The 18,303-nt window shown below is 41.9% G+C and overlaps 1 protein-coding gene across 3 annotated transcripts in view; it reads left to right on the top strand.

Annotated features, from left to right (window-relative positions):
- CLDN10 (claudin 10) overlaps window positions 1-18,303 on the top strand; it is a 147,597-nt gene that overhangs the window by 107,810 nt on the left and 21,484 nt on the right. Inside the window, exon 1 of one of the 3 annotated variants that reach the window (XM_003928202.3) lies at window positions 15,871-16,174. The exons of the other annotated variants lie outside the window; for them this stretch is intronic. Within the exon in view, the coding sequence (XP_003928251.1) occupies window positions 15,955-16,174 (220 nt within the window). The 5' untranslated portion in view covers window positions 15,871-15,954. Of the gene's footprint in view, window positions 1-15,870; window positions 16,175-18,303 lie in introns of those variants that run through there. 3 annotated transcript variants of the gene reach the window in all.

Below are 18,303 nucleotides of genomic sequence, written 5' to 3'. Positions count from 1 at the left end.
GGAGAAGATGTCCCACGGGCAGGTTCTGGAAATCAGAACTGATTCTAGGTCAGGGAATCCCATTATGGAGCCACCAGTTGGTCCAGGGGAAGAGTGTGATATAAAAAAGGGTAAGTGCCAAGTACAGAATGCTGGGGATACCAGCCCATGAGAAGAAATGGAGATGAATTGTGGAACAGGCAGAGAAATCTAGGCAAGAATGGAGCTGTGGAAGTCAAAAGAAGAAAGTACTTCACAAGGAAGGAACTGAGCAACTATGTAAACAGTGCCGAGAAAACACACAAGATAAAGGATGGGGACTGTTCACTAAATCAGGTAGCACAAAACCACTTGTGACTTGCCTGTCATGCTTCAGTGGAAAGGGAAAGGTGGGAAAGATGGCAGTGGATGCAGAAGTGGATGGTGGACAGACAGTTCGTGATACTGTAATACATGCTATCGAGATGGCCAGTTAAAAAAGAGAAATGAAAAAAATGTTCAAAATGTCCCACAAGATATCTTTAAATACATTTGTTATTTTCCTAAATTTGAAAGAAACCAGTCCTTAAGATCTGCTTTATCCAAGCAGAAAGATCACCTGAGGTCAGGAGTTCAAGACCAACCTAATCAACATGGCAAAACCCTGTCTCTACTAAAAATACAAAAATTAGCCGGGCGTGGTGGCACACACCTGAAATTCCAGCTACTTGGGAGGCTGAGGCAGGAGAATCACTTGAAACCAGGAGGTGGAGGTTATATTGAGCCGAGATCACACCACTATACTCCAGCCTGGGCAACAGAGCAGGACTCTGTCTCAAAAAAAGAAAAAAGAAAAATTATCCAAGGGACAATTCATCCTTACCCACACAAAATGTACAGCCTCAAGAGGAAGATGAGCTTTGACCACTGTTTTCTAGAGAATATTGGCCCTAAAAATTATTACTTTGTAATGTAACATTGTGTACAATTTCCCAACACATCTTGATTAAAAGAAAATGATAGATTTCTAATTCAAGGCCCTTCATAGTGCCATTTTTGCGTCGCAATTGCAAAATCTTCACCTTCTAGTTCTGTTAATGCTGGCTTTGTAATGTCTCTCACACCTGTTCTTTCTCGTCCTTTCCCACAGACCTTAAAATAAAACTGTTTATTTTTAAACAACTGAATGCCTTTTTAAAGAGTTCACATTGAAATGTCTTAACAATCTTTACCCAAAAGAGGGCGCGAATTTCTCATGAAATATAGTATGGTATTTTACAAAATGTCTTTGCTGCTAATGGTATTTAAATTTCACAGCTGCAGTGATTTAATGCAGAAACACTATTCCTGCATGTGCGTGTGAATTCTGTCCTGTTGGCTGTGTGCTAATTCAGAGCCTTTTGCTTCTTCAGAGGAGTTTCAGATTAGAGCTCAGGCTTGCTGAAGTAAAGAAATAAGTTGAAGCTAACATGTTTCTATTCTGGGTAGTCAAATCAAATTATGATAGAAAATTTTAAAATTAAACATTACGTTGGAGGGGGGAACCTCTGTTTACAATCTTCTAATTTTAGGATATATTTCCATTCTACCACAGATTAGAGAATGCCTAATGAAGTTATAGTTCAGATTTGTGTGGGGTTGGTTAATAGCTAATCATTTTTGGGGGGGTTGTTGGTTTTTTGTTTTGTTGCCAGAACTGGAAACGTTCATAATTCATTGAATACCCAGTATGCGCGGCAATTCTTACATACAGGAGGCAGTATGAATGGCAAACAGAGGGGATAAAGTGAATTCCGGTCTCAGCTGTTCCTTAAGCTTGAGTCCCACCATAATTTGTGTACATTTTTGGACAGGGATGATATGACAGAGAGGTGCTGAAGTAGTGTTGGGTGTCATAAATGTGAGCTGTGCAAATGGAAGGAAGTGCAATGATAGTGATGAACCACAAGTCTCCCTTATTGAATAGAAATTCATTTAACCAAATTCCACACTTGAAATATATTAATCAGGGCACAACTTCACAGAATGACACTTCCAAATTTGAAGTCCTGTGCTTATTCTCGCTTCTGTAACTGGCTTGGATTCCAAATTCCAGCTTTTCCATCATACCTACCTGCCTGGTAATTTGCTGAGGTGCAGTCATCATGAACACTCACCCGGGTAATTTGGATTGGCTTCCAGCGCCTAAAAGTGAAACTCTAAGTAGAGAATCCCTGAAACTTTACCTGCTAATTGGTAATCACTGGTGGCTATCAACTAGAACCCAAAGCTACATCCTCCAGTGGCAACATACAGACAGTACTAAATGAGGGCAAATGCAGAGCGTAATTTATAGTCCCTTTTCATGCACCAGTCCAAAACAATGTTGCCAAGAAGATCTGTGGCTATTTTTCATAGTGAGCCAACATGACAAGAGCCAAGCATTATTTCCAGCTTTCCGTTGATTACAAATCTGTGACCATTGACAAACTGTTTCTATGAATTACCAACAAACATTCGTACCTCCTCTCCATATAGAGGATCATAGGGTAAATCAATTGATTCATCAGATTGATTTCCTCTTGTCAGTGACCAAACCTGCCTTCATCATGCACCCCATGCAGCTGCAAGGTCAATGTTTGTGTTCACTCTGAAATCCTCACACTGCATCTTGTCCAGCTTCCTCCTTTCCTGATCATAAGATCTAATCTCTTCTCTAGGGTAGAGCCTGGATCACATTTTCTTTTCTGGGTTTCTGAGGCCATGACTCCCACTGTTCCTCTGCCCGCTGCTACAGCCAACACCGTTGTTCTGCTGTAACTGCTTATGGCGACAATCCTAACGCCTTAGATTCCATTCCTGTAGACTCCACAGAGAGGGCGATTTTTAAGTACTCAAATTGTTTGATAATGCTGAACTTTGTTACATTTCTTTCTTTTTTAAGATGGAGTCTCGCTCTGTTACCCAGGCTGGAGTGCAATGGAGCAATCTTGGCTCAATGCAACCTCTGCCTCCCGGGTTCAAGTGATTCTCCTGCCTCAGCCGCCTGAGTAGCTGGGATCACAGGTATGCACCACCACACCGGGCTAATTTTTGTATTTGTAGTAAAGATGGGGTTTCACCATGTTGGTCGGGCTGGTCTCAAACTCCTGACCTCATGATCTACCTGCCTTGGCTTCCCAAAGTGCTGGGATTAGAGTTGTGAACCACCGTGCCCAGCCCACTTTGTTACATTCCTAAACCATTTTATTGCTTTCCAAGAATAGAAACCAGATGAAATGTTTGAGCACAGCAATGTAAAAGTAGAGGGTACAAAGGAAGCAAAGTCACTGGACTTTTAAAACAATACAGTAGAAAAAGTGAGGATGCTGGCATCACATTGGATTTTGAACTTGTTTCAGAATGGATTTGAACCCTCAATATTTATACTGAGACATTTGGGAATACAGTATTGTTTCAATATTACCTTCTCTGAAATGATCATTTTTTAGTTATCATTTAGTTTTTTATAACATGACTAAGAGGTTTGCTGTATTCATTGAAGTAAAATTCACGTTCTGAATTAATTTGCTTAAAAGATGAATCTGACTTTATAATACAAATTTTAAAGGAGTCAGAAAAGTGCAGCTAGAAGAAAGTTGTTGCATTATTTAAGGGCTTGAATAATATATAAAGGTAAGTTAGTAATAAAAAGGTAATTATAAGATGGCTTTATTTCTTATTGAAACTGTATTTTCTATCTTTCCAGAATATTGTCCTGAGAACACTTACATATTCCTTTTTTTTCAGAAAAACTGAGGAATGAAGAAGCCACTCATTATTTTCAGAATTTTCATAGTTATAATTATCTTGTTTCTATAGAAATTTGTAACATCCCATAGAGTACAGTATTTTATTCAGCTTTCAAAAGATAATCTTGACCCTTTAACAAATGTTTACTTTCGCCTGGGCATGGTTGCTGATGCCTGTAATCTCAGCACTTTGGGAGGTCGGGAGTGGGGTGTTCACTTGAAGTCAGGAGTTCGAGACCAACCTGGGCAACATGGTAAAGCCCCATTCTCTGCCAAAAATACAAAAACTAGCCTGGTTTGGTGGCATGTACCTGTAATCTCAGCTACTTGGTGGGGACTGAGGCAGGAGAATCACTTGAGCCTGGGAGGTGGAGGTTTCAGTAAGCCAAGATAGCATCACCGCTTTCCAGCCTAGGCAGCAGAGCAGAGACAGACTCTGTCTTAAAAAAAAAAAAAAAAAAAAAAAAAAAAAAGTTTTAAGAACTGCTTACATTAATTACAAAAGACCACTTTTCAGTTGTTAGTAAGCATTAGATAAAAAATACTTGGCATATACGTATTCTTTGAAAATATCAGGCAAAAAACTAAACAGAAATTACATGCTAGCTAGAGGCTCTGACAGGAAATGAGAAGTGATGTTAATTCGTAACGTTGGCTGCCATTGTCACCTGTAAAATGTGATCAAGCCTGTTGGCCTAACTTAATAGCTTCAGTAATTGACAAAGGGAGTAAAGTTGTTTTGGGGGTTGGGGGGCGACATTGCTTTTTTCCACTGACACTGATGATACCAGTTTACTTCTTTGTGACACTTTTTATTTAGTACTGGAAGAGATAAGTAGTATTTCTCAAGTTTTGAGGTTTGGATGTTTGGCTCCTGTGGACGTGTCATGTTTAATAAAACTTGTTCACAACTACTGGCTTAGCAAGTGGCTCACAGTTGACAAGTATGTGATTTGGAACACCGGGCGGAATGGCCACGTGGCCCAATGGCCCAGGGCCCACACTGAGAATTCAGCAGCTGTGCATGCTAAATCTGGCTCTGTCATTAACCTGACGAGGGACCTTCTACAAATGCTTAATTCCAACCATGAAAGTAAACATAGGCACCAATGCCCGAGAAGAGTTGTAAAGGAAATCTAAAGGAAATCAGGCCTTGTGCGGAAAATAAACAAACCTCATTCTGCCTTTCATTTCTAACACTTGTTGGAGGCAGGAGGAATTCAGGATGACCAGGCTGTAGGTTCCTGTTCTTTGCTTCTAATTAAAAGAGGCAATGATATGCAAGTGAGCATAATGAGGAGAAACTGGGACAGTTGGGGCAAGTATGGGCAAAACTTGAGCAAACATTGAGAACTAAAGGGAAAATCTCTGGACTGGTGAAAAAGAGATTTCTCCACAGTTGTCTCTTTTGCCGGCTGTATATGTGTACAGTGACCCATCACACTCTGCGCCTGAGCCTTCCTCTCTCCTTCCTCTCTTAGGCCGGGCGAAGTGGCTCACATTTGTAATCCCAGCACTTTGGGAGGCTGAGGCAGGTGGATCACTTGAGGTCAGGAGTTCAAGACTAGCCTGGTCAACATGGTGAAACCCCATCTCTACTAAAAATACAAAAACAAGCCAGGCGTGGTGTCACATGTCTGTAATCCCAGCTCCTCGGGAGGTCAAGGCACGGGAATTGCTTGAACCTGTGAGGCAAAGGTTGCAGTGAGTCAAGATTGTGCCATTGCACTTCAGCCTGGGTGACAGAGCGAGATTGTCTCAAAAAATAGAAAAAATAATAAAATCCACCTTTTGAGAAGTCTTCCGCCCTGAGACTGACAGTCAGCCAGAGCTTTTCAGGTGCTGAGTAACAAAGAATGGTGCCATTTAAAATAGGTGGAAGTGTGGAATTACATATCACTTAGAGCTTAGCTTGATTTTCCCTAAGCCAATGAAATGCAAGGGTCTTGAAAGTCAAAGTTATTGGCCACTAGGAAAAAGAGTATAAGAAACTGGTGAGCGTAATCTGTGAGTAAAGTAACCACATACCTCTTCCTGGTAGCAAAACAAACTAATAGGAAAACATACTGCATTTTTCTAAATTCATAAACTTTATAAATTTAGGAAATTTTATAAATTTTGGAAAAGGCAGTATGTTTTTCTATTAGTTTGTCTTTTCTATTTAGTTTATGAATTCGGAAAATTCATAAATTTCATTCCTAAAATTCATATTTAGAAAAATGCACTATGTTTTTCTATTAGTATGTATGTTTTTCTATTCATATTCATAGTGTGTGATTCCAAACTATCTGTAGGACAATTATTTAGTGATACACATTTATATAGGTATATACAATCAATTGTAAAAGATTGTAAAAAAAAAAAGCAATTATTTGAGAATTAATTTAATTGTTTAAAGTATAAACTGACAAATTCTCATATTCATAAGGTTAATTGAAAGGAGATGTCATTCCTTCACGTAAGAAGATTATACTCAAAAGAGCAAATAAAAATTAGACATTTAGAGTCTGTTTTTGAGAGTTTATGCTTAACATTCTACCTAAATCATATATCCTTTTTTGACTAATTAAATTCAACAACTATTTAGCAAATGCTTATAGTTTACCCAGTTCTATAATACCTATGCTTTAATTTATTGGATCCTCTCAATCATATCTGGAAATTAACATGAAATAATAGAATTTTATCATTTGCTTTTCTCCTCTACCATATATGAACTCTAGAAACTCAAGAATAAACAGTATCATTCAGGTTGCTTAACCAAATTTCACTGGCTGCTTTATTTACCACGTCAAAAAATTACAATATAATCTTTCACATGGTGTTTTGATTGGAAAAAAAAAACATTGCAGGACTCTATGGGATTATATATATATGGATGAATTGTATGGTGGAAGGCAGCTGACATGGGGCATGTTCATCAGAAAGATTTATGCCAGCAATCCTAGAGGTGTGGCAGTTATGATAATACAGGCAAAACATGACATCAACTTTGTTCTTTAGATCTTTTTATTCATTCTTCACAAACCCTAAATCAAACATAGAAACAGCTATTGCTTTGAACCACAAAGAGAGGTGTGTCTATTATCAGTCTGCTGTATTATCAGCATGCAATTCCTTTGTGATTTCCTTTCTTTTTATGTTACTATTCAGAAGTCATGTGTAGAGGTGACCGTGCATGAACCTGAACCACGAAGCCTTCTAGAAATACACCTGTAAATATTTTATTGGCATAAATACATCTTTGAGGAGAACCTAGATAAAATAGGGTAGTTTTTAACTTTTTTTTTTTTTAATTAAGTTTTGCTCTGCCACCCAGGCACAATCTCAGCTGCAGCCTGAGTCACTGCAAGCTTCATCTCTCGGGTTCAAGCAATTCTCCTGCCTTAGCCTTCCAAGGAGCTGGGATTACAGGCATGCACCACCATGTCCAGCTAATTTTTTGTATTTTTACTACAGATGAGGTTTCACTGTGTTGGTCAAGCTGGTCTCGAACTCCTGACCTCAGGTGATCAACCCACCTTGGCCTCCCAAAGTCCTGGAATTACGGGTGTGGGCCAACACACCCAGCTCAACTTTTAAATATTTTTCAAACCTTGCTTCTAGTTCTCTTCAGCACCAAACTCAGATAAGTTTTCAGGTTTATACATTTTTGAAAAAAAAATTAATAACAAATGCAAAATGTTATTCCAGTTGAAGTACTACTTCAACATATACTTTGTGACTTAATATGCATTGAGAAGTCACTTTTGGTCAGCCAGGCACAGTGGTTCATGCCTGTGATCCCAGCACTTTGGGAGGTTGAGGCAGGCCGATCACCTGAGGTCGGGAGTTCAAGACCAGCCTGACCAACATAGAGAAATCCCATCTCTACTAAAATACAAAATTAGCCGGACAGGGTGGTGCATGCCTGTAATCCCAGCTAACTTGGAAGGCTGAAGCAGGAGAATTGCTTGAACTCAGGAGGCGGAGGTTGCAGTGAGCTGAGATCATGCCATTGCACTTCAGCCTGGGCAACAAGAGCAAAATTACGCCTCAAAAAAAAAAAAAAAAAAAAAAAAAAAGAAAGAAAGAAAGAAAAAGAAAAAGGAAAAAAGAAGTCAATTTGAATTAAGTAACTTTTTTAAGGTCCTTTCTAACTCCAGCATTCTACAAATGAAAATATATATTTCAGTTTGATGTCCTTTAAAATAACAATACTGTTTTTTTTTTTAAATGTCTATTTAAAAACCATTGGTTTTAAATGGTTTCACCAGAAAACGAAATAAACATGAGAAGCCGTGTCCAGAGCACAGTAAATGATGCACACTGCAGAACGTCCCTGACTCAGGATGGCAGGGAAGAAGGGTGGGCGCTCACTGGCTGACCGTTGCCATTCAACTCACTGGGCCAGCTCTGTTTGGCTGAGAGCACAGTCCAGGGCTCAAAGCACGTAGAAGACAGATTTAAGAATTCGCTAATGAACTCTTCTTACTGTATGTGAGGACTTAAAGAAAAATGTTTCTGACCCAAACTAATATCATGAATGAGCATTGCTCAGGACATCATTAAACAGCATATTATTGAACTTCATTTCATCTACTGCAAGATCTAGACGTATACTGAAATGAAGTAAGGAAACTAGGTACCCTGTTCAAATACTTCTGATTATAAAAGCAATTTTTGGCCAGGCGCAGTGGCTCACACCTGTAATCCCAGCACTTTGGGAGACCAAGGCCGGTGGATCATGAGGTCAGGAGTTCCAGACCAGCCTGGCCAACATGTTGAAAAACCATCTCTACTAAAACTACAAAAATTAGTCGGACATGGTGGCATGCACCTGTAATCCCATCTACTCGGGAGGCTGAAGCAGGAGAATCGCTTGAACCCAGGAGGTGGAAGTTGTAGTGAGCCAAAAAGAGGAATCTGAACCACAGAGCAACCGAATGAGACTCTTGTCTCAAATTTAAATTAAAAAAAAAAAAAGGAGCCGGGCGCGGTGGCTCAAGCCTGTAATCCCAGCACTTTGGGAGGCTGAGGCGGGTGGATCACGAGGTCAAGAGATCGAGACCATCCTGGTCAACATGGTGAAACCCCGTCTCTACTAAAGATACAAAAAAAAAAAAAAAAATTAGCTGGGCATGGTGGCACGTGCCTGTAATCCCAGCTACTCAGGAGGCTGAGGCAGGAGAATTGCTTGAACCCAGGAGGCGGAGGTTGCGGTGAGCCGAGAGGGCGCCATTGCACTCCAGCCTGGGTAACAAGAGCGAAACTCCGTCTCAAACAAAAAAAAAAAAAAAAAAAAAAGTAAGCAATTTTTCTGAAAATAAAGATAAATCAAGTTATCTAGAATTGTCTTAATACATTTTGTGCATGTTTGTTCACACACTGTAGATATTGACTGTACCCTGTACACAAACTACAAAGAGTTGTCCTGGTGGGAGGCAACTTCTCATAAGCAGTGGAGACTCTAGAACTAGCAGGCTACATTGAAACCTCACCTCTACCACCGTCCAGAGCAAGTGACAAGCGCTCTGTAGTTCAGTTTCCTCTTCTGTATAATGGGAATGAAAATAGTACCTACTGCATAAGTTGTCATTAAATAGTACCTATTGCAGGGAGTTGTTAAGAGGTACCTAAAGGTACCAAGATTAGTGTTTATTAGATAGAAAGAAGAGAACACCTACATTTTGAAGAAACAAAAACTCAAAATTAAGCACTAGCTTATAGGTATGTTTTTGTAAGAATATGCATTTTTAACCCCGAAATCATTCATTTTAAACTTCCCTTGATTTTCCCCACAATGTGAGCCACATGGTAACTTGGGACTTCTGAGTAGTTTGGAATAAACTTTGCACCCGCTCTATTCTGAGGACCAGGGAAAGGAGCAAGTATCTCCATTTGGTAACAGACACTAGACTTTATTACTTCCCACTCCTTACACCTAGTCACTGAGAAAACCGAGGGCTGTGGAAGTCATTCTCACTGTCCTGAGTGTCCTCTGCTCGGCTTCGTGTCCTCTGCTCGGCTTCATGTCCCAGGGCTGTCTCACTCCCCGCCTCTATTCTGTCTCCCCTTGATTCCCTGCTTTTTCTCTCCTTTATCTTTATTTCCTGCCCCTTCCTTTTCTCTTTGCAATTTCTGTTCCTCTTACTCTGTCTTGTAGTTAGTCACTTCTTTCATTTATTTTTACTTTTTTAGAGATAGGCAGGCTGGTCTCGAACTCCTGGCTCATGGTTCTCAAGAGCTGGGACTACAGGCAGTGGGCTTTCTCTTTCTTTCTTTCTTTCTTTCTTTCTTTCTTTCTTTCTTTCTTTCTTCCTCTCTCTCTCCTCTTCCTTCCTTCTTTCCTTTCCTTTTCTTTTCTTTTCTTTTCTTTTCCTTTTCTTTTCTTTTCTTTCTTTCTTTCTCTTTCTTTCTTTTTTTCTCTCTCTCTTTCTTTCTTTCTTTCTTTCTTTCTTTCTTTCTTTCTTTCTTTCTCTTTCTTTCTTTCTTTCAAGAGATGGAGGCTCTCCCTGCATTATTCAGGCTGATCTAGAACTCCTGGGTTCAAGTGATCCCCTTGCCTCAGCCTCAGGAGGGGCTGAGATAGATTACAGGCACCCAGCTGTTTATCCTTTAACATTTAACTGCCCTCTCACTTCCCTTTGCATCCCCTCACCCCCCACCACCTTGATTCCCTCCTGGGCTAACCTCTGCTCTGACTTCCTGGTTTCCCGCCCTATGCTCTCACTCTGGGAACCAGCCCCTTCTGTGTTGGCATTTGACTCCACATTTTCTGCTTTCCTACTTTGAGATTTGCAATACACTTCATCCTGATTCACTTACTGCTGTCAGTCTAACCGATTAATACCACTTTTATGAAAAATGTAATTTTATCTCTTTAAAGGGACACAAGGAAATGAGAGGCCTGAGTGAACTGAGTAATATTCATTATTTATTAAGCATCGACTACGTTCCTGTCCTTCATATGCATTGTCTCTAATCCTCACAATGCTTTGAAAGAAGCTGTCATTTATATTTGAAGAAGCGATGCTGAGTGAGATTAGGTGACCCGCACAAGAGCATTCAGAGGTAGAATTTTATCTCATATCTTTCTGGTTACACCATCTGCCCTCTGCTATATCTCCCTGATTCTTAAATGAATTAACCATGCTTTATCACATATTTCTGCTAAACAGAAGGAAAAAGTGACAATAAGGCTACGTGTAGAGATTTTAGCTTTTCTCCATGCACCGCCTCCCACATACACATCTATACAGATGTCCCTTTTAAATTTGGCAAAGGAGAGAGACAGAAAGTGGATGGGAAGAAAACAGTGAAGACACCAAAGGAAAACTGCCTCTCTCCTCTCCTTGATGTTGCCTGTGAATGGTTAAGTTCATTAGGAATTCTAGACTCAGGGGCTTTTGAAGGTGAAAGTGGTCTCAGAAGCTATCCAAAATAGCTCTTCTGTTTTACAAATGAGGGAGTTGTAACTCAGAGACAACTCAATGACTTGCCCAAAACATATAGATTAACATACTGCCCAGATCTCGGTGGGAGGTTAAATTGATACTCATCAAGTGCTTATGGACAAACAAAATGTATGTAACCTGTCTACAAGCCCTGGAAGGTTCCAGGATCCCAGTGTGAGAGTCATTCCAGGCTTGAAGGGTATTCCTGTTGGGGCCCAAACCTTACCCCTTCAGGGGCTCAAGAGGACTCTAGATGATCCTAAAATAATTTAGAATTGGGAATGACTGCGTTTCAAATGAATGCACGAAAAACAAATCCACAAGGTATATGGCACTGACTTGTAATAGGCCCTTAGAAACATTCTAATGAAGTACAACTTCATAGGTTGCAAAATGCCAAAATAGGGAACAGTTTGTATAGTTATAATTAGCAAAAATCCATATGTATATATTTGTTATAATTAGCAAAAATCCATATGTATGTATGATAAGGATAAATGTTCATTCTGTAACTGTTCCTATCACTTTGTAGCTTTCATGCTAAGTAGATTACAAATATCATTGGATTTGCATAAAGCATTAAGAGAAATGAAATGTTAGGGAAAATGGAAGGAAAAAAAATCACAGACATGCTCTTTTAATATCTTAGTACCAGCATTAATGTCTTTTTTAATGTGGTGTAACAATACTTGGCTCCTAGTTAGTTGTTTTTTGTTGTTGTTGTTAATACCTTATCATCAGGAATTCAGTTTCTTCCCACCTGATTAGCAGCACGCCACCTCACTGGAATCTAGGAAGGAGCTAATGTATACTGAAACCAAATTTGATGGTTAGCAAATCCTTGAGCTATTGAAAGGCACACCTGCGTTGCTAGGTAGGTGAACTGAATCTCAAGTAAGGAATTTCTGCAAATCTCCTGTTTAGTTGGTTAAACTGGTTTTCACTCCTATTGAACAACCCCAGGGTTGGGGGGATCCTCTATTTCTCCATAATAACCATAATAATGCCAAATAAATAATTTTCAATGCTAATTCCAGTGACTTAGACCTCAAAAGTAGAAAGACTCAGAATACATTTTAGGGTATTAGATGTCTTCAGGTCAAATTTATTAATTTATAAATCTGTTAGTAGTTTTCCTATTGGAAAAGATCTACAGCTTTTTGTAAAGACTAAACTATTGTTAACTAAGATGTTACATTGAATAATTTAGAGGAAGCAACTTTTATATTTAAATTAAGAATAGTCTGTTACGAACAGTTAAATGGGAATTTCAGTGAACTGAATCCTAAGAAAAATAAGGAAGCATTTTTCAGTCAAAAGTACTCTGTAAATCGGCTTGCAGATTAACTGCAAAGGTTCTTTGGGACTGTGTAATCTTAAAGCAAAACAAGCCATTTATCCATTGCCTCTTTTCAAAAATCCCTATTTGGTCCATTTTTATTTTATGGACATTCTTTTTTTTTAGATTATGTGCTGCTCGATAATATCTTTAGGATTCTTCTGACTAAATTAGCTTGAGAAGTGTAAGATACAAGACATCCTAAAATAAATGTTTGATTCACTACATAATATTATCCAGGTATTAAAGAAAGTTAAAATTTTTCATTCTTTGGATTCTTTGGTCAGGCACTCGTGGGCTCACATACAGCTTTCCACAGTAACTATGTAGTACACTCTAAGGAAGAAAAAGAAAAGAGTTTAGGGTTGTCCAACCTCATAGAAAGGAGAAAGGAAAACTGACCAAGTCCACAGGCATGACGACCCTAGTCTGTTTTAGCTGGCAAAGGAACTAATAGTGTTGCCATTTAATTTATGGATTGTTTGTGGTGTTTCTAACCCCTTTTAAGTGGAAATTGTGTGTCGCAATCTCTACAGTAATAGAATATTTCTTTTTTCCAAGTTTTCAACAATGAGATTAATATTCTTTCTTCCTGTGATGCATACCACCATCTGTTATGCTAAATTAACTGTTTATTCACATGCACACAACCGCTCAGAGCTGTGGTCCTCAGCCTGAGTACATATTAGAAGTTTTGGAAATACTGCTACTATAGCCACCCCCCGAGATTCTGGCTTCACTGGTGTGGTGGTGTAGCAGAGAGAGGAGTGTTTCAAGTTCTAATTCAGAATTTATTTCCTCTGGATGCTATGTTGCAATGGTGATCTGGGTTTATGGATTTTTAAAGCACAATAGACAATAAACTTTGCAGACGATTAAAACACCAAACCATTCTTCATAAAACAAACAATGTGCCTTTGAATCCAAACAGTGGAATTTATAGCCAACTAGTTGATGAATTAGGAAGTGCTTGAGTCTTAAAGGTCACAGCACTACACTTTTTTGTGTGTCAAAAGTAAGTCAGGGTTTTGTCTAGTAAAAACAAAGAAATAACCAATTTAGTGAGTACTTACCACAGGCAAGCCACAGTAAACAAAGGGACGATCAAATAAAGCCAGGAAATAAAGTATGAAATTTGTGTAATTTGTATTTTTGAAAACTCAGTAAGAAATATTATGATGAATGGGTTTTTGTGTTTTTCAAATAGTAATTGGGTCAGTAATAGGCAGATTATTCAAAAAGAAATATGGCATAGAAATAATATTGGCGTATGCTGGAGGGCAAAACAAAACAAAACAAAACACCAGATGATAAAAGCAATTTTAAAAGGCAGGCCATACAAAAGAATAGAGAATGCTTTGCAGCCATTGCTCAAAGGTGACCGATTTGCATAGCAAGGAGGATGAGGAGAGGTTAAGAAGATAACTTCTCAAACTCGGTTTTTAAGTTTAGCTTACCGGTGAACCTAACATGATACATCAGGACAAGTTGGGTCTCGGAGCAGAACAGTAGGATAACCGTGTCTGCATTATCACCTTTGTACCTATTCATGAAAGCCGCGGGACCGTCAAGCCCACAGAGGCTGAACCGCTGCAGGAGTAGGACTTAACTCTGTGTTCTCAGAGCACAGATGACAGCATTTGGGTAGACACTGAAGAGAAACAGATTTGGGCTCAATAGGAAGGAAAACTTTCTTTAAAAGCCTGCAAAACAACATGTAAAAACAGAATAGATATGTTGCTGTGCACTGAAAGTTTGGTCCTGAAGGGTAGAGCATGGGCTGAACATTAGAAATAGACAGGGTCACTGTTTTGCATGTGGAATGTGTCCTGCTGGTCTCCAGTGGTTCTTCCAAACCTAAGTTCTGATGATTCCAGCTTCCTCTCTTCTCCGGTCACCTTGTCACCTCTAATTTCATTGGGCACCCATTTGGTTTTTTTTTTTAAAAAAAAGTGACAAAGGGAAATTAAGAAATTCTTCACATTGAACCAGAGTGTCTCTACCTAAAGATGGTGACACAGAGGGTTAGCTCGAGATTTATCACAGCAGACTGATCGATAGGTTTTAGACCTTTCCTAACTTTTGGCAACAAGTGAACCCTGAAAACTCATACCAAGAACTGCAATCATTTTTGTTTGTTTGAGACGGAGTCTCGCTCTGTCACCAGCCTGGAGTACAGGGGCGTGATCTCGGCTCACTGCAACCTCTGCCTCCCGGGTTCAAGCGAGTCTCCTGCCTCAGCCCCTTGAGTAGCTGGGACTACAGGCAGGCGCCACCACGCCCAGTTAATTTTTGTATTTTAGTAGAGTTGGGGTTTCACCATGTTGGCCTCCATCTCCTGACCTCATGATCTGCCTGCCTCGGCCTTCTGAAATGCTGGGATTGCAGGTGTGAGCCACTGCTCCTGGCCAACTGCAGGAACCTTTTAAGGGGACAAATAATAACCCCAGTGTCCATGTTCTCTCATTTGTGCCCAGATTTGTAGCTTCAGGAGTCAGAAGTCTTTATGTTTCCCTCATCTTTATGTTTACCTTGAGACAGCAATGAAGGAATGAATGAGTTTATATTTCAGTTAGGCATGAGAGGTGGAGGTAGTTATTTTTAAAGTCAAGATAGTAGTTTCCACTGTGATAGTGGCATCCTTTCACGGAATAGACTCTAGACCTGGGAGCTGGAAGGGACCGACAGGGAAATGTGCTAAACAAATGCCCTCTGTGTCGCGCATTTAGTATGAGCACACCAGCAAGATCAGGATTGTCAGGATGCCCCATGTGCTGCTGTCTCGACTTTAGGCCTGTGCCACACACCGCTTCAGCATGATTTTCCGCATACCACCAGGCCGAAAAGCACTGCAGAATTTTTAGGGCAAGGCCAGTTTCCAGCCCAGAATCTGCGCAGTGATCCATCCTTGACAAGTCAAACAGAATCACCCAAACAAGCGTGGCACGCAAACCTTTAGAGTTCAGCAAACCGAGGGCTGAGTTACCAAACCGTGTCCTTTAAGGACACGCAAAAGGCTTTTCCTGCTCTGCTTCTACTAGGCAGCCAGGAAGCCAGGCTATTTGCCTTGGGTAGGGCTGTGTCGGAGTGGTGAGGTCGGGGCGCAGCAGGCTGTCCACACCCGGCTGCCAGTCTGAACCTGAGCCGCTCCAACAAGCGAGCCCTTCTCCCCGGGCCTTAGGCGCAGGGGAGCGCACGCCGGCCTTCCTCCCGCACGCGCGCGCGGGCCAGCTGCAGGTGGGGAGCCCGGGGGCGACCGCGAGCCCTCGGAGCCCCGCGCGGGCCGGGGCGTGGGTGTGCGGGGTCGCGCGCTCCCCCTGGCGTCCGGTTCACGGGGCGGGGCGGTGGGCGGGGACAGGGGCGGAGGCGGAGGCGGAGCCGCGGGGTTGGGAGTTCGGGGGTCGCCGCGCGGAGTGGGAGCGGGAGCGCGAGCGCGGCTGCAGCTGGCGGCATGGCTAGCACGGCCTCGGAGATCATCGCCTTCATGGTCTCCATCTCGGGCTGGGTGCTGGTGTCCTCCACGCTGCCCACCGACTACTGGAAGGTGTCCACCATCGACGGCACGGTCATCACCACCGCCACCTATTGGGCCAACCTGTGGAAGACTTGCGTTACCGACTCCACGGGCGTCTCCAACTGCAAGGACTTCCCCTCCATGCTGGCGCTGGACGGTCTGCATCCTCGCGGCCCCTGCCCTCTGCCCTCCCTCCTCGATGGCCAGCCCCGTGGGGCGCCCTCTCGCGCCCTAGACCCCCGGCGGGACCCCCGGACTGGACTCCTCCGAGGCCCGACCCTTCTCCCCACTGGGCCTCAGGGAGCCAGGGAGGGTCCCTGGTGTCCGCCCTCTCTTGACGGCTGTCCCGCGGGGCGCCTGTTCGAGCCCGGGACTCCGGGAGTGGGGACACGCAGACAGGCCCGGGTTGGAGACTCCCAGGCGTCTGGGGATGGGGGAGCTTTGCCGTCCCGAGAGTAGAGGACGCGGCTGCACCCCCCTCCCACCCCGCCATATCTTGGGGACTGCTGAGACCCAGAGTTCCTGCTGCAGGGGCTTGTCTCCTCCATCTCCCCCACGCCCCACCCCCGCAAGGCTGGGTTCAGATAAAAATGGTGTCATTGCAAGCCAAATCCGCTTGCCCTGATCTCCCTTGAGCCATTTCTTTGGTTCTTTTAAAAGTAGGCGGGGGTGGGGGGTGAGAGGGTGGAAGGGGGAAAACATATTGCAGGGTTTGTTGTTGTTTCCCTTTAAAGAACTTCTACAAACTTGTCTGCCTAGGCAACACTACAAACACTTCCTCCGAGTTTTAGGAAAATAAATAGCCCTCGCGGTGCTGCGATGAGTCCGCAGAGGGGAGGAAATCTTGGGTCATGCGAGCGTGGCGCCGGGAGCTGACCAGTTCTGCATCCGAGTCTTCGGTGCCTGCTGCTGTACGCCCGGGTTGTTGCTTGGTAGATGTTCACCTGCGTTGCTCCGCTTAGCCAGGCCTTAGGTGGTAGCAGCTGGTGGATATTCACATAGAACTCTGCCTCTGTTGAGTTTCAAGACAACAGCCGGTGTCATCCCAGTCCCAGTGATTGCTCAAGTTCTAGGCTCTTTGCTTTCAGGATTTTACAGCAAACGGATCCTGGCAGAAACTTAAGAGGAGTTGTTTACACTACGTATTTCTAGATTTGAGGTGTTTTTTTTTTTTTTTTTCTTTTATTACCTCACTTGGCAGTTTTTGTTTGCATAGCTGAGTAAATGGAAGAAAATAGTTGATTCCTCTAAGACGGGGTTTGCCACGAAAAGCAAACTGTTGCTCAACGTGGTATTTCATGGAACCTCCGTATAAGGAATACACAACTAGTTTTAGAAGGGTGGCACCCAAGTCCATGTCCTGTTGGTTAAATCAGCAGCCGGAACACTGTTTATTCCCCAGCATTTCCTGTGGTCTGTAGAGCACGCATCCAGGTAGATGAACAGGCATTCTCTTGTTTCTGTGGTTTATATTCAGCAATATGTTAGTGTCCTCTGAACAGTTGTAACTCTGTGGTTGTGACTCTGTTGTTCCCTGAGATAGTGTGCCAGGTAGGTACACTTCCTTCTGTAGGACAGTTGGGGGACAAGGGAGAGAAGGAAATAAATGCTCTGTGAAGATATATTAAGTGCAGAATAAGGCTTTTCCTTAGGTGTCTGCAGTGAGAGTGGAGGTGGTTCCGTACCTGTTTGGGGGCAGATCGGGGAGTGAAGAGGAAGTAGGAATAGTTCGGTTATCAAGTCCTGGTTAGCTGAGAGGAGAGCAGAGAGAGTGACATTTATATGCCATCCAACCTGCAAAATGGCCTTCCTGTGTGCTCATGTGACTAAAAAATGACTTTTAAAAACGTAAATGGTATGACATTACTGATTGTTCTGCAACACTTTAAAATGAGTGTATTTTTCCAAGCCAGTACTTACAGAAGTGACTGTAAGTGCTACTTGGTATATTCATTAGACTGCATAAAATGGCTTATTTAACCATGGATCCATTGAGGACACTGGACCTTTTCCAACTTTTCTTTGTTAATGGTGCTTTACTGAAGATCTTTATATTCACCTCATATTAGATTCCATTCCATTGAAAAATGGTGTTTTTAGAGCAGTGGAATACACGTGCATTTTAATATTCAGTTCATACTGCCAAATTACTTTCCACTGACAGTGTATGGGAATATCTGCTTCTCCACATTCTCACCACTCGGCGTTTATTCAGTATTATAGCTGACATATTATCTTGCTATCTTTTGTTTTTGTTTTGAGAAGGAGTTTCACTCTTGTTGCCCA

The sequence above is a fragment of the Saimiri boliviensis genome, chromosome 16 (assembly GCF_048565385.1).
Source record: "Saimiri boliviensis isolate mSaiBol1 chromosome 16, mSaiBol1.pri, whole genome shotgun sequence".
Classification (NCBI taxonomy): domain Eukaryota; kingdom Metazoa; phylum Chordata; class Mammalia; order Primates; family Cebidae; genus Saimiri; species Saimiri boliviensis.
This window is presented reverse-complemented; position numbering and strand designations above follow the sequence as displayed.